The 17,022-nt window shown below is 39.7% G+C and overlaps 2 protein-coding genes across 2 annotated transcripts; one reads left to right on the top strand and one right to left on the bottom strand.

The window, feature by feature from the left end:
- Positions 1–231: 231 nt before the first annotated feature.
- hopx (HOP homeobox) lies at positions 232–3,440 on the top strand. The gene is made up of 2 exons (XM_030766638.1): positions 232–530; positions 3,107–3,440. The coding sequence occupies exons 1-2, from the start codon at positions 366–368 to the stop codon at positions 3,182–3,184; spliced, it is 243 nt and encodes an 80-aa protein (XP_030622498.1). The 5' UTR covers positions 232–365; the 3' UTR covers positions 3,185–3,440.
- A 10,133-nt stretch (positions 3,441–13,573) lies between these two features.
- arl9 (ADP-ribosylation factor-like 9) lies at positions 13,574–16,732 on the bottom strand. The gene is made up of 4 exons (XM_030766592.1): positions 16,427–16,732; positions 15,612–15,780; positions 14,983–15,158; positions 13,574–13,947 (listed from the first exon to the last, which is right to left on the bottom strand). Exons 1-4 carry the CDS (start codon positions 16,649–16,651, stop codon positions 13,768–13,770), a joined length of 750 nt encoding a protein of 249 aa, XP_030622452.1. The 5' UTR covers positions 16,652–16,732; the 3' UTR covers positions 13,574–13,767.
- Between the last annotated feature and the right edge of the window lie 290 nt (positions 16,733–17,022).

Here is a 17,022-nt window from a genome sequence, read left to right as displayed (position 1 = left end):
CTTATGCTGGTTTTATACCTATTTGTTCCCTTAAAAACAAAAAAATAGGATTTGTTACAAAACATAATTGTACTGGTTGTTGAAGGGGCGGTAACTTTAACTTTTTTGTTCTGTTAATTGTATTGGATTGCTCGCAAGCTTCACGCTCCACGGAGAGCCCCTGTGCATGTCAGTGGATTTCCAGCGGGCTGTAATTGCTGAACGATTTGTTTTTTGTTCTCGTCTGCAGTATTTCCTAGAGGACGGTGTTGTTTACTTGCAAACTGTGAACGTCACTTGGATGGAAGTCTTGTGTGTTTGCTGAGCACTTAGTGACAGTTTAGGAATCTTGCTGGGAACTGCTACACTCTGTTTTGAAATAGAAAATGACTTCGAACGGAGGAAATGGCGCGGCAGTTGTGAATATGCAGCTTGACGAAGAGCAGATCAAAGTTCTGGAAGAGAATTTCATGAAAGTCACCAAGCATCCTGATGAAACGACGCTCATGTTGATCGCTGCAGAGTGCGGGCTGTCTGAAGAGGACACAGCGGTGAGTAGCGCTTTCCCTAATGCTTGAGCGTTGGCTTTTTGTAACTCAGTTTCATATGACTTTAACTTATAACGAGTGCAAAAGCAAGTGTTGTAATACCCTAAATGTTCCAGTGCAGGAAGACCGTTTGAAAGGAAAATCTTTTATCCCATAAAAAATGAACAATTCCAACTGCAGTACGTGCCAAGAAACAGGATGCAGGATATTATTTGTAGCTGAAGTGATCTGAATGGACATCTCATAATGGGCACTATTGGCAGTAAAATATAGATAACATGTTAATTATATTTACATAATCAATATCTTTTCTGTCAAAAAGCCACTGAAATGTCCCATTCTCGCAGATGTTTTATGCGTCAGTAAGCAAATAGGCCACCATAAGCTTCTCTTAGCATGAGGGCAGCTCAGCCAACAAATGGAAACTATCAGCATTTTTTTGAACAGGAGAAACAGTTTTTGTTTGTTTTGGTGTTAATACAAATTTTCTGTATATGTCAAGTTGTTTCTGGTTCTCTCTCTCTCACGCTTTTGTCAGGGGAAAACAGACGCGTGCGCGACGGTGTTTGCTTATGACCGCTCGAGAAGTAACTAGCTGTGGCGCGTGTTCTCAAACAGGCGTATCTCAACACATGCACATATACACACAAAGTGTAACGCATCTAGACATACAGCGACTCTCTTGCAGTTTAAATACGTTATGGTATTTTTAATAATACAATGAAATGCAATCAGAGACACGACGCTGACGACAGAGTGTTAAAGCGGGCAGAATAAAAAACTAATACATATTTTGTCAGAGAGACCGCACCTCCACGTTTACAGATATTGAAACATGCCCTGACACACGCTGAACGATTTATACAACGATTAATCATAAAAAATAAGATGTAATGGAGGGAGTTAGTCACATTACTTTGCCCTTTGATGTCTATTCTCTGTAAAGGGCTGATCAGAGACAAGCGCTCTGTACGGACAGAGTGAAGTCAAGCAGAGGCCTGCTGCAGTGGCAGCATTCTTCTTTTGTCAGGGGACAAAAAAAAAGTTTGTGTAACTTTTTTAACGAGAATGAAAATTTGGCTTGTCTATAGATATAGTCATTCACTAAATACTAGTAAAGGAACCTTTACACAAGCCTGAATGTGTAATGCTCGTTAAATCCTTTCAAACAATTTAGGACAAGTTTGAATTGTCATATTACAGCTTGTTCTGCAGTACACCTCCTTTGGGAGAATCCAGTGCAACATCTACACTCTCATTTTCCAGGCAAATTTAGCCCTGGGGGGTTGGAACCCATGAATAGTACTCCTGTCTCTCTGGTCTGGGGCCGATATTGTCCAGGGCATTATTTGAATGTAACGAATAAGTTGGAACAGATTGTCAGGTGCATTTGTGTACATTTGAGTAGGCACCTAGGATTTAAACCAATCAGAGATGGTAGCAGTCATGCTAGTGGATCCGTGCAGTATGAAATGGGGGTTTGGACTAGTCCCTAACCCTGAATTAAAGCTCTGACCTCATCTATGCATGGAGTTTGACTCATTCAGGTGTCCAATGAATGGAGACTAAACACAAAGTCTGAGACAAAGTGAATCCGATACTCATGCTCCTAGGCGCATAATAAGTACATAGGCAAATACAGGTTTGTGTACTTTGGAACGTTGTGATCCTACAGGACATAGTAATCATCATTTAGGCATCATATGACCATATATTGCAGCATGACCCTATTTGTTTTGCGCTCTCTCTCTCTCTCTCTCTCCCCCCATTTATTTATATTATATAAGACAATCAGCCATTTACATAACTACTCTAACCTACTCTAACCTAATACATTGTAATGGTGTCATTTTGTAGTAAATTCCCAGGTTTCAGGTAGCTAGGGCCAAACAAAACAGCTCTTGAAGGACGTCATTGGAAGTAACGCCCACACCCTTTTGGAACACTGTTCACACTTTAAAGGGCCTTTAAATATGTTCTGTTTGGGTCTCTCCCCGTTTCTAGAATAGTGGAGCTTCTGTTCTCCCGTCACAGTGAGAACACTGTCACCAGCTGAGAGCATTTTTCTTCTCTAAAAACCTTTTTATCGTTTTTGTTGTTGTGGTTATGTTGTGCAAAACCTTTCATTGCCAGAGGAGATTTTTTGGGGCTTGACAGTTTTTTAAAAAAATTTTTTTGGTTTTTCAGGAACATGCAGATTTCATCAGAAAATGTGTAATAGCATAGTTACTGGAGTAAGGGCTAAATGTGGAGCCTGTCTGGAAACACTGTTTGGCCACTGTTTTCAATGTCTTAAACCAGTAAATGCTTACGCAAATCTCCTTATTTCACAGTGGTTATGTCATCTTGAAGTGGAATCCCTGAACCAGATTAACAGCAGTATGACTACGAGCAAATAGAACATTTTTTTTTTAATGTGTCTTTCATTACTGAATTAGTCTACTTTTGTTGTTCTGTTTACACCATATGACACGCCTTGGTTTGTCTGAGGGTTGAAGAATTTATAGCTTCTGAAACTGTAGATCCATTGTAATGGAGTCGTTCTGTAATAACGATGCTTTCTTGTGTGTGTTTTGTAGAAGTGGTTCAGACTACGCAATGCTGTGTGGAGAAAGTCAGAGGGACTACCTGCCGAAGAGGGATCAGTGAAGGACTGAGGAAAAGCCCTTTCTTTTTCCATTTCTGTTTTTTTTTCTCTCTGAGCTCATAGCTCTCCCTCTTTCTCTCTCTCCAATAACTTACAGACCCTTCCCTTCCTCTGAGAATTTACTTTTATTTCTGAATTACTTTTTTTGTTGTTTATTCTTCATTTTAAGTCAATTTATTTTATGTAGCTAAGCTGTATTCGTGTTTTAAGTGTAAAGTGAATGTATGTCATGTTTATTGTCTTGCCAATATGTAACTACCATGTTTACATAAATAAACTATATGTTTATGTATGAAAGGATCCGTAGTGCAACTCGTGATCTCTTCGGCACACGCATCTCAGCAGATATAAATGTTACGTTTTAAAGTTTCCTTATTGGTCCCTGTGGCCTGATGTAATTACCCAGTAATCCTGGTAACAACTTTTGCCTCTGAAATTCTGAAAAAAAAAAAAATTAGCAATTAGCACTAACAGGCATAGCTGTCTCAGCTTTTCTCAGAGCCATACCTGTATTACCGACTCGAACTTCTCATTCTCCCAGCCTTCCAAAGAGATTTTGGTTAGAAAAACAATTTTGATGCGTCAGACCTATCAACTGTTTAGCCGTTTAGCTAATCCAAAGTGAACTAGGACAGAGAGATGAGTGCAGAGATGAGGCGGAAATAAGAGCTGATGCTCTTGCTTAAGCGTAAATCCAGCTGTGCCGTGGACAAGGGGAAGAGCTGAGCGAAGAGAATAAATAAACAAATATACCAAGGCTGGCTCTCATCACTAAATTAGAATAGACGGATGACGTGGATTATTCAGATAAGCTAAATGTCAAAGATTTGTGACGGTAAGCTGTAGAGTTATCTCTGGGCCTAAAGATAGACCATGAAACCGCTCTCCAGGTTTCAGCACACGCAGTTTTGAGGTGCTCTCTGCCTCTCCCTGCCGCGCTGGACGTTTTGCATGGTGCAACCGAGTGTGAGAAAAAAAGTCACACCCTGTGAAGAAAAACAAACATGTTTACTTGAGCTGAGGACAAACGCCATACTGTTATAAGCTGAGTAATATAGAGACATTTTTCACCCGTACGAGTTTAGAAAATATAACACGTCGTTCTTCGGTGGTACTAATGCCAGTTCTGAAAGAAGAAATTTTTGCAATTTCCATATTTCATCCAAAGATCTGCTGAAAAAAAATTACTGTTTTGAAATATTACTCCTATTTTCTTAAAAGTAGAACATAATATTCTTTTACTCACTTGTCTTTATTATTAGTACAGACAAACACAACCAAAACAGTAAAATCAAATCAAATCTGTTAAAATGGTCCAGTGCAACATTTTTGTCATTGTTGTCATCTTAAAAATATTCCATATACTCTTGTTCAGATAAACTACAGATTTGTGCTGTGTCTTGCACACTTAATGTCACTGGATTTAGTAGAAACAGTGAAAAGGTAGTATTTCATTGCATAATTCTATTATACTTCTAGTGCCATATGTGAGTAACTAATCTTTTGGATAATGAGTCTGTAGTGGAGAGAGTCAGTTACAGTTGATGTGTGTGTACAGAATGTGAATGGCACATGGGGCCCTTAGTATTGTTTGTTGCTAAGAACACCACTCAGATCTGTGAGGAATCTCATCTAGTGACACTACAGTTAAATGAGAGAGAGAGAGAGAGAGAGAGAGAGCAAGAGATAATGATTTGACAGTCCTCTGCCCTCTAACTCACCCTGTGTTCCTGGAACACTATTTTCAGATCCAGTGACTTATAATGTGGCTCTTTGGGGTTACATCTGCTCTCTGTGCTTGACACTTGTTGCACTGAGACATAATCTTAAATCATTACTGGTAACTTGGAGGCCTCCGTAATTTAACAAATGATGTTCATTTGAAAATGGGTATTTCCTGAAGAAAGCACCATTATGGTCAGAGTTTTCTTTAAAAATAAAAATGAATTTGAAATACATGTCTATATCACATGACAAAGCTTTTGTTTTGCTGTAACAGAACAGATGGAAACATTGATATAATTTCTGAAAGAGAATAATAATAACAAGATAGTTGATTCATATTAATGTTTGATTCATTACTAATTATTAAGACTAAAATCATAACAATTGCAAAGGCTTTGGGGAATTCAAGAAATATCATAGTACAAAGCAGCGGTGTGGGTTCAGTGTATAGTCAAAGAAATAAGATTCATTAATGGCCTGCAGCGGAAAGTTTTGCATCTGGGCTTAGCGTCGCAGTTGACAGTTGGCATGGCAACTGCTGTGTGTGTCAGATAAACACAGCAGGTGTTTTCATAACAAGTCTCTGACATCATGTACCAAAGCAGTGACGTCATCGTCATCACAGTGCTGCAGATGCTGTCACAGCGTCATGGACTCAAGCGAAATGGGAGTGGCAAAACAATGTCTGATTCATACACGGGTGCATGTCCACCGCCCAAAACACTAATCTAAGAATTCTTTTATTCTCTAAATGGCGTGCTGTGTGTATACTTGTATGTATATGTATGCGTGTGTGTGTGTGTGTGTGTGTGTGTCCATAAGGGCATGCTCAAGCGTGGCCTTTCTGTAACCTGTTCCATTCCTCCACCCTCACACTTCCACCCTTGCCACATCCAGTTCTACTCCCATTTCAATCGAAATGAGACAGATGCTTTCAGTACCCACCCACCGTTTAACAAATCATCCCTCAATGAGGCTGGATTACAGCATATATTTTACTAATCATGAACTTGACGTGCAATGACGACAAGTGCGTTCAAACAGGCAGAGAAATCTACAGTTTGAGAAAGCGAGATAAAGGCCAAAGAAAGAATAAGACATTTAAACAAATTATATAAGTTACAGTGAAACTACACAGAGACACAGAGACAAAGTGAGAGAGAGAGAGAGAGAAATTTGTTTTCAACGTTTCAACTTGCTGTTCGATTGTGTAAGAAAACTGTCAGCCTGTCAAAGTGAAAAACACTGAGAGCATATGTGGATCATTAGTTCCATCTGATCCTGTATGTTCATTTTCTGAGATGGTTGAGAAGTTCAGTGAGAAATGAGGCTCTGGAAATACTGAGAGAGAAACAGCCACTGAGAGTCCAGCAAGCCAGACTGGTTTGGCCGCATGCTAAAGACAGTGTAAGACTGTGATTTCGGTCAAAAATATGCTCTCCAAGTCAAAGTCTCCCATGCTTGATTACAAAACCAGAGAGGGCGGTTGGGGGGGGGGCGGGGGGGGTTGTGTCTTGGCTTAGACATCCCTATTTCTAATGGAGCAATGGAGGAAAGACTCCAGATATGAGCGAGAAATAAAGAACAAATTCAGAGAACAGGATGAAAACCCTTCATGGCCTCACGGTGGGTATTTTACTTTTTTCTCTAGCAGTGTTTTTCTTCCCTTTTCCCTCATTCCTTTACTTCTCTCTCACACTGATCATGTTTATAAAAGGCTACGCTACTGCACTCTTCTCAGCTGAAGATAATAACAATAATAATTATAATAATAGTAATAGCAATCATCATCATCATCATCATCATCATCATCATTTGATTTATGAAGTATAAGTTGAAATTGAAATATAAGTGAAATTTTAATCCTCTCTAGTAATACTTCACTGTAATTAAGTTTGTCATCAGCTACAATAACTAATGCAGACCTAACTCTGCCTTGCTGAACACAAGTCAACTGTGTGTTATAAAATGAGAATCCTACCACCAGAGTCAAACTGATTCTAAATCCAGTCCAGTTCAGACTTTTACTAACTAAAATAAACTTAAACAGTGACTAAATAAGTACAGCTTCAAGTATAATAATCTTTTCTTTTTCTCGCTTTTCCATTTCTGTTGTTTCTTTTTCTCTCTCTCTCTCTCTCTCAGGGCCAGTGCAGCTCTCTGGGAGCGATGTAATCTTTCACAAGGGCCTTTGGGGTGGATAAATTTCTCAGTCGAGGGCTTGCAGTGGCATTTCTTGCTCCTCTGGAAACCTGTAAAGACAATAAAATACTTAAAAGATCTTGTCATTAACATGGAATTATCATCAGCTGTATTAGCCCAGGAAAATCTGCGTGGGCCAAACATAATATCATTTTCTTTGTAATTCAGACAAAACAAAACATTGTTGAAAAATAGCATTACAGCCTAATTTTGATTATGAAAGATTAGGACTTGGCTAAATACAAAAGAAAAGGTGTGTTTGTTTGTGTGGGTGTGTGTTTGCGTGTGTGTGTGTGAATGAGAAGTGTAGAAGGTGGTTTACTCACAGGCCAGATGGGTAGATCAGGAGGGCCATAATCATAGAACAGGTTTGTCTCTCTCAGCTTAGGCAGAGATAGATGCTCCAGCCGGGGAGTGAGTTTCGCTGATTTAGCCGCAGAGGAGACAAACCACTGCACTGACTGTTTTACACACACACACACACAAAAACCCGTCACTGTACCTCTTTCAGCATCAGACACTAGTTCTCAGTGCACTGAGACATTCTTTGCCAGTGTCTTTAATCAGTAAAACCCATTTATGATATCCATACTGAATCCAGACTATCACACTCCCAGGACTTTTCCGTTTGCTTCAGATGCCCAGTAAAGATTATGATGTGTAAATGCATCATGAAAGTTCACTTCCATGATCCCCAGAGCTACTTGTGTTGTGTATTAATCAGGTCAGACTTTCTGGAAATTACATATCAGTCGATTCTAATTCAGTCACACATCCACACGCCACAGTGAAAATGATATGTCTCGCACTTTATCATTCAAGTAAAAAAGTGCTAGCTTTTCCCCTTATGTACAGATGAGTAAACCAATCTGCAGTGTCTATTTTTTAGAACCCTCATTCTTATACGCCTATGCACAGGCGTGGGAAATTTCAAGTTTCTTTTTTCTTTGATGAAACCTAAAGTAGAAAAGTACTTTGCAGTTATTTTGAAGCCAGACCCTAACAGGTCCTCTCTTCTCTCACCTCTCGGTTGCTCTTGAAGTCAGGGTGGAGTCTCTTTGGGCTGGCCAGCTGTTCCAGATGAGGGCTCACCTCTCTGAGCTGGGCTCTGGGGTCAAAGTGCCAAACAGGGCAACTGTACATGCCACACACACACACACACACACACACATACACACACACACACACACACGCACGCACACACATGCACGGAGTGATTCACTTGCACGCGGACCACGTCAGATGTGTTTCATTTCATCAAATACTAGAAAAAAAAAGAAAAACCGCGTGACTTTGCCGGTCAGCCAGTTCCAATTCATCTTTGTTACATAACAAAAAAAAAAGACCCCACAAAAAATATGGATTTCAGAAAAGCAAAAAAATTACTGCTGGAACTACAGATGTGTTTTTTAGATAGAGCGGTTCAGTGCACTAAATTATATTTGAAAATTCATTCAAGGTGGTGTTTTGAGACAGTCAAAGACAACATGATCTCTCTGCTTTCACACTACGCTGTGAACTTGAATGTCTGACATCAAATGGGTGTGTGCATATGCATGTTTCTATGAAATCAAATCCCAAAAAAGGCAGGCGGGTGATTTCAGATTTATAACAAGACTTCCGTGGCTGTCCGCAAGGGTCCCAGAGGTCCAGATTCCAGACAATGGTGTCCATTGTCTGTGCCTTATCCCTTTTCCCTCCCCCAGCAAGCTGCTAAAACAACAGATGTCAAAATACTGGCTTCCTGCTTAGAGGAGGTTAATTTTAGACAGAGGCCTAGATGAACGTTCTCTTGGTCTCGTGCTGTCTTTGGCCACATAGTTGATTGGCTTTGTTTTGACGTGGCTCTCTACCTCGTTTCCTGGGGGCTCCTGTCTCGTTTTTTAGGCGTCGACAGGCGAGTGAGGTGCTCGTATCGGGCTGCCCTGGAGGAAGGGCGTGGAGTCTTCCTCCTCTCATTTGTCCCCTCTGTTTTCCTACAGGAAAATAAGAGCCGTTACTGCAGGAAAAGCTCTTTGGTCTCCAAGAAGATCTGCCTTTTTCCTTCTTTGAACGAACAATAGCTGCGTATGTGTCCTCACTGATGTCTTTTTGTACGTCATTGTAATGTTCTGCCGTATGTGGAATGTAACAATATGAAGTGTCTAGCGCCCGGTCATGTTTTTGCCTTCATATTGCTCAGATGTTATTAAAAAGTTGGCAGTTCTGGTGCAATTACCAGATTATTAAACTATTTAAACTATCTATCTATCTATCTATCTATCTATCTATCTGTCTGTCAGTCTGTCTTTCAGTCAGTGGCTTACTCGCAATATAAAAATCATGAGAGAAACTACAGGCAGAGAAATATTTATGTCGACCAAACACATTTCGAACACATTCTGTCTTTTTATTAGTTAAATATAATCACCTTTTGGGCCAGATTCAGTTCCCTCAGAGTCTCATTAAGACTTTAATGGTTTTCTCGTAAGTGCTATACCCTCAAAGAAAATGGCAAATATCTGACTTATGTTCTCCAGGGCTGGCACCTGTCTTATTCATAAAAGCAATATCTTCTCTCCACTTCATCATTAAAAACGGACCAGAGGCACGCTTCTGCGAAGCAATGACGAACATCGCTGATGCAGGATCGTGCGTTTCCTTTCAGAGGTTGTTGGCAACTCCCTCTGAATCACCATAGTGCAAAATTCAAAGCAATTCAATTGTAGTAATCTGACATTTACACATGAGTTCCTTGCAGGCTTTGTGATTGAATTATGTGGACACTAAACATCCCCACATGACAGATCATACAAATAATTGCTGGCAAACCCAATATACTTGTGGGTGGGGTCTTTAGCGAGCCTTGTGTGTAAAGCTTTCCTTATTCACAGACATTAGACTGATGAGGCATTTGTGCCATAATCTGTTCAATTCATTCACCAGTGCAAACCAGCGCTAGTTTCAACCAATCATTTGCCTCTTTTTTTTTCTTCTTTTTTTCACTTATGTCATAAACTTCATCAAATGATGACACAGGTATGGCTTAAGAATAATTCTGCTGGAAAAGCACCCTCTGAGGACACGACTACATTCCCTGGCTAAGGATGTTCTGGCGGAACAACAGGCTGTGCTTTAAATGTAATTTATCACTAGAAGAGACATGTACCTGAGCTGGTTTGGGTGGTTCGCTGAGAGGTCTGGTTTATGTTTAGCCAGCAGCTGAATTCTCTCTGTGGGAACAGCATTCAGAGCAGAGTAGGACAGTGGCCATATCGATTCCTGGTTCCCCCAGGTCAACTTCTCACTATAGCGAGAAACACAACACTAACAATACCAAAAAGGAGTAACACTCAAGTGTAGTGCACAAGGGAAAATGTTTTTTTTTTTAAGAGGAAGTCATAGAGTTAAATATTTGCCAAATATACCATTATTTATGGACATTTCACAAAACAGTGAGCAAGAACACCAGTGCTAAGCATGCATGGAGGTTCCCTGGGCGAGAGGAAAAGAAACAAACAGTTCTAGACTTACCAAGGTGATGTGATCCAAATGGTTTTGGAGTTTTTATGTCGTGCAAGTTCCAAGATTCTAGTCAGAGAAGCCAAATAAATACATACATACATGTACATAAAGAAATCCTATTAGCTCAACATTGCTAAACTTATTAGTATCATCACAACATCTATTTCTGCTAGTTACTGTGTGTGTGTGTGCGTGCGTGTGTGTGTGTGTGTGTTTCTGTGTTGGGGGGGTTGAATAAATAGATTTTTTAACGGTGTGCACACATAATATGTTAACATACCTGACAGATGGCGCTGGGCTGGATTTAATCTCTTGAGAATAATGAGAAATTTTAAAAAGATAAAGTGTGAAATACAGATAAAAAATGCTACATTGTAGAGAGAAAAAAATAAACTAGAGCTATGTTTTAAACAGATTTGACATACCTGTCTTTCCAAACACCATACTGGCCAGGTAGAGACCTTACAGATGATCGATTCTAAGAGAACAGTCAAGTGCTTGGTGACCGGAGATCCAGAGGTTGCTACGGCAGACGGAGTACATAGAAACTAGTTGAAATTAGAGTGGCTTGGCTGTTTAGAGTCACAGTGATATCCCCAGCCTAAGACCGGCACCAGAAATACAATCCGTTTTTCAATCAAATTTGTTTACTGCACCTACTGCTTTTTTAATAGGCCATGAATACCTGGTGACATTGGAAACGTGTTTTTACATTGTCGAAATGAAAAGAGATGATGATTAAAGATGCAGAAAATGTAGACACCCAGACAATTTTGTTTGTGTAAGAACGATTTAAATACTTTGTGACTTAAACATATATACAGTGCATTGTACTCTGCTGGATGATTAAAGATATGATAATAAACAAAATGTAGAAGCCATTTTGTAGCCGTAATTCATTTGAACACTAGAGGGCATAGGTTACTAGTGCAGCATAAATACTGCATACACATACACAGGTGTTCGAGAACAGTGTAGTGGTAAAAACAAGGTAAGTTTTGTTCCTTTTGTTTCCTATGTTCCATTAAACTTTCCCACTTTTATCCACTTCATTGGGAGTCGGGTGCAATTGTCTGACGCGTGTTATAATGAAAATAAAAATGCATTATTGTTGTTCCTCTTGTTGAATTTATTTGCAAAATAGAATGAACATAAAACTGCAAAAATAAACTTAAAGTCCATCCAAGAGTTTCACAGGTTCCACTTGGTTGTGCAAATACGTTTCCGCTCGCGCATTCCAATACATTAAATGTAGAACAAAATAAATAAACTTCATAATATTTTAGTTTTTTTTAATTATTATTATAAATCAAGATAAAGTAATGTTCTAGCCTGTCACTAAGAATAGCACTGTATTATTTTTGTTTAAATTTATGCAAAATGGTGAAATCCTGAAGTTGTCCAGAAACAGGGAATGGTAAGGAGGATAACTGGATCTGACAGCATCTCTTTCCCTCAGTCCTTGGAATATACTGCAGTCCCATCCAAACACAAGGATGGTGCCAAGGAGCCTAAAGTCTTTCTGCAGCGCTCCCAGAACGATAACCACAGAGAGTAGCATCTACAGAATTTCTTTTTCTGTACAGCTTGTCCTGACACCAGACATACTTCCATACACGTACACACACATCAGGGGGCAGTCAACATGGCTTGAATGTGCTGTACATTTAACACATCTCAAAACCATCTCATTTACTCATTCCTTTCATCCGTGAGGTACTGCATCACTGTTACTTAAAGGATCTTTAGTTAATTATTTGGTATTAAACTTTTTGTAATCAACTTGTTTAAAGAGGCTACTTTAATTAGTCACACAGGTAAGAAAACATTGTGCAAGTTATCAGCTGAAATTTCCCAGGCGTTATTATGCATGATCAAAACAAATATATGCAATCCCTCAATTTCTTACACAGGTCTATTTTTTTTTATTTGTAACACAAACACAAACACAAACAATGATATCAACATTTGATATAATCTTATTCAATCAATTTGACTCAAGAGTTCAATTAAGATTTGGTTATTAGTCTGATCTCCATCAAAACAATATGTGTGGTGAATGTGCCAATCAATAGTTCCATTTTACAATACTGTTCATGGACGATGTACACGATAAAAAGACATAAGAGAAAAAAAAAACGCATCAGTATATTTGATTTACTACTGACAGGTGGAGCCCAACACCACAGTGTAAACAAATCCAATCTGTACCAGCCAGCACAAGTAACACAATGTAGTTTTCATCATTATACTGTAAACATAAAAATCTAAGAAAGATTTTCTGCATTGCAGAACAAAAGTTGTGTTACAAAATGGTCCTAGTATGCTTTAAAAGAAAGGTAGAACAAACACACAAAGAAAACTGAAATCCATCTATGTGAGTAGATACACAAACACAAAAGCAGTCCAGAAAACATGTTTACCTTATGGCATGTTTGTCAAAAATGCTCTATATCAGTGGTTTCACAGAGAGAATGGTTATTTTGAACATTGTTATTAGCTGTCTGATATTATTATTTTTAGTGTTATTAAGTTTCTGTTACCAAAAATGTAAAACTCTATAAACCTTTAAAAATATAGCTTTGCAGAGACACATGTTTAGTAAAAAAAAAAAAAGCTTTGAGAAAATCTTTGGTTATCCGTATGTATACTGGTGATTCAGAGAGTCTAAACATTTTCTGTCAACACACAGAACAGCTTTTGGGTGAAGTTTTAGAAAAAGGATGAGGTCACAACCTGCTTAGGTTCAGTATCTGTTTTACTCTCAGAATTACGGTAAGGAACTCATGTGGTAAAAATCCCTCATTTAGTTAACTCAAATCAAACTCCACCTTCTGAATGTGGCTTTCAATCATCAAAAAAAAAATAACACAGACATAAAAATGGACATTCAATTAAGACTACAAATTTTTATACCTCAAAAAAAGAAATATGCCAACCAGTATAAAGAGAGGCCACTTTCACTGCTAGAGCTGGATTTACAAGACTGCTCATTAGAAATGAAAGAGAGTCATATGACACAAACCATTTACGTGATGTGTAACTTATTAATCTCACACAAGACCATCAAAAACTAGACACGCTCAAAAAATAAGTACCCAAACAGAAGTTTAGCTTTTGAAGCATTTTAAATGTAACATCTTCAAGGTAAGTAGTTCCGTTTTATCTGCTGTCAGACACCATCTGGAGGATCAAATCTCGCGCATCCTCGACTCCGGAGCTGAGTTTAGTGTCACCCTTCTTCACGTGCGTGCTGATAAGGAACAGTTTACGCTCTTCACCCACACTGGCCAGACTCAAGGCCTCATGGATGTCTGTGATACCGCATGCTCCAGGCAGATCCTGGAAAAGGAGTGAGCGGCAATTAACTTGTACACCAATACACACAAGTTAGGTTTTAAACCTGCCGACACTTGCAGGGAACATGGAGAGGTGTGTTTCATTACGTCACAGCCACACTACAAAATATGTAGGAAAAAAGAACTGCAAGTGTGGGGGGCAAGAAATGATCTTGTGGCTCATGTGTTTGTACAGTACCAGTCAAATGTTTGGACACACTTTCTCATTCAAGTGAATGGGAAAGTGTGTCCAAACCTTTGACTGGTAATGTATATTGGCGGAAAAGGCTTAGGTAATTCAGCCACAAGTTAATGCTCTTAAAAAAAATAAGTCATTAACACAGGGTTCTCATGTGGGGACACGAGGTTCATAACACACGGCCATGAGTTAAAGATGATGTGGATGCATATTTTACAGTCTGAAGAGTAAAAAAGAAAAGAATGTCCCCTCCTCACTTACGTGAAACACTGCAGACAATTTTGAAGTATAAGCACTGATCACATCATCTCATTACTGATGTACGTACCTGACTCAGGTGCAGTGTGCATTTCACACATTCTCTCCGGACGATCCTAAATGACAGTGTAACTGAGGTAAAAAGGTGATAAAGGTGATGGTGAACTGACTGCTAGCGTGTTAGCAGCACGTTTAGACCAGCAGTGCGAACTTCGGTCTCCCAAAAGTGCTGTGCACTGCTATCTCAGAGTCATGCAGTGTGACTGAGCCTTTGGGTTTGGGTTTGGGTTTCATGATGTAATGCAGTAAACCATCACGGGCTGATAAGAAATACCCGAGTGTGTCTGTGTTGGCTATTCCCAAGGACATCCCTCCAATTTTGTAGACAGTATTTCTGTCCTTCGTAGCAGAACAGCATCAAAACACAAAAACTAGGTCTGCTCATCAGCTTTGTTTCAGCGTTGGGTTTCGCCACCTGGACCGGCAGGCAGCCTCCCTGCGGGATGCCTTAATACGGTGAGGATTAAGGTTTGATCTAAAAGTTCGCCAAGCCGCTCGGCCTGACGGGTTGTGGTCACTCACCTGTTTGTTGGCCAGAACAACCAGTGGCAGGTGGGGGTCACCAGAGAGCAGCTGGTGTAAGTGAGCTTTAGCCAGGGGGAATTTCTCCGCGTCTGACGAATCCACCACAAACACCAGCATCAGAGCTTTACACAGGTATTTTTGCCAGTACTCCCTTAAATTCTCTGTGCCACCAACTACAGGTTGGACCGAGAGCATGGAGAGGAAAAGGACAAAGAATTTTCCTCAGTTTGTTAATAGGAATGTCACAAGAAAAGACAGGGGTGACAGGTTTTAGTGTGACATATGGTAGGGTGTCAGCTGAGAGCAGAACAAAAACTAAGCAAATGATTAAAAAGAAAACACTTAACCTTTGAAAAAGTTGACAGATACAGTACGTCTGGTAAAACAATGTTACATATATATTGACAGTGAATGACAGTTGGAAAGACCATCAACTGCGGGGTACATGACATGTGAAAGAATGTATTATTGTGTGGTACAGTTAACTACATGCTACTATTGAAATATTTGGGATATTCGAAAGAGCTTTATAGTTATTTAAATTGTTTACTATGACCTCTCAGCATTGTGTAAATGCACACATGTGTGGTTAGTGTGAAAATGTGGGGATTGTATTGTGTATTTACTTTCCAAAAACTCTATCTGCAGATCTTCTTTGTTGATGGATACAGCATTGAACCCCTGTGTCGGGGTCACATCTTGTTCCACACTCCCGGTAGCAAAACAGTGCAGCAAACTGGTTTTCCCTGCACCATCCAGTCCCAATACCAGAATCTGGTTAGCCGCAGGTTTGGACTGTAACACACACACACACACACACACCAATAATTAGTGAGGTTAGTACACTGTGGCTAGAGGGACAATAGGAACTGACTTCATGAAAACTGCAAGGTGTAAAAGTTACTAAGAGCTAAGAATATCTACAGGTGCGCACTTCTTATCCTGTCAGTCTACAATGATTATGAGTGCATTGGAAATATTGCAAATCGGAAAAACAAGCCGCAGGAATGAATACGTGTTTGTGATATTACGTTCTTATAGCCATGTTGTCATAACAAACTAAGGCGATACTAACGAAGGCGATACTAATTAAGTTGCACACACACACACAAAGCAGCATGGCAAAGCTGGCAAAGGACAGGCGATTCTGAATAGCTCTTCAAAAATAAACAGTGCAGCTCCTGATTCGCTATTTTCAACACAACCATTACTTCGAGGTGTCTGTCAAGCAACTTTTCGCCCTTTTTAATTACTATTTAGATTTCCGGTTTTAAAGCGTGGCTGTCCAAGATACAGAACATTTTGCGAACGTTCTTGGTTACACTCAGCCCAGGATTACCCATGGAAACCAGCTAAAATTGGTTGCGATGACAAGTTGACATTTTCAGGAGTACTTTAACATCACGCATCACTCTACAAAAACAGGAGAAAAACAACCTACCTCTGATACAGTGGAGACTTTTTGGGCGGTTTCTGTCCTTATCTCTTCTTCAATGGGCTCTTCTTGCTTGTCTTTATTTGCGTCTTTCTTTTCTTTATTCGTATCTTGCACCACTTTCTTTGGTTCGTTGTTCTTAGTTGCAAACACGAAACTCCAGGCAAGATAGGCAACTCCTCCGGTTACTACGGCAGCTCCCACCAGCCCTGCTTCTCGCAAACCGGGCATTTTCGAAGAAGAGGGTCTCCAAAGGTTTTTAAACACCTTTTTAACTACATGGACATACACATTTAGATGGCCTTCGTGTGAAACTGCACCGGTGTGTGCTCTACAAGTGGATTAGGCTACCGGAATCCGACACGATATTTCCGGGCAAAAGAACGCACACAGGAAGAGACATTACAGCTCCTGTTATAGCAATCACAGTATCGCGAACAGAAACACATGCAAGATACCTAACGGAAACAAGGCAAGTGACAAAACTGTTTTAGCACATTCAAATTATTTGTAATAAATCTGTCTGCATGTGCGACCTCAGGATCAGTTTCGTCTGTGCCTAGGTTTGATTGACGTTCACGTCACAATCTGTGTTACACCCC

Source organism: Chanos chanos, chromosome 2 (assembly GCF_902362185.1).
Source record: "Chanos chanos chromosome 2, fChaCha1.1, whole genome shotgun sequence".
In the NCBI taxonomy this organism is placed as follows: Eukaryota; Metazoa; Chordata; class Actinopteri; order Gonorynchiformes; family Chanidae; genus Chanos; species Chanos chanos.
The sequence above is the reverse complement of the archived record's forward strand: the minus strand, read 5'-3'. Positions and strand labels throughout refer to the sequence as shown.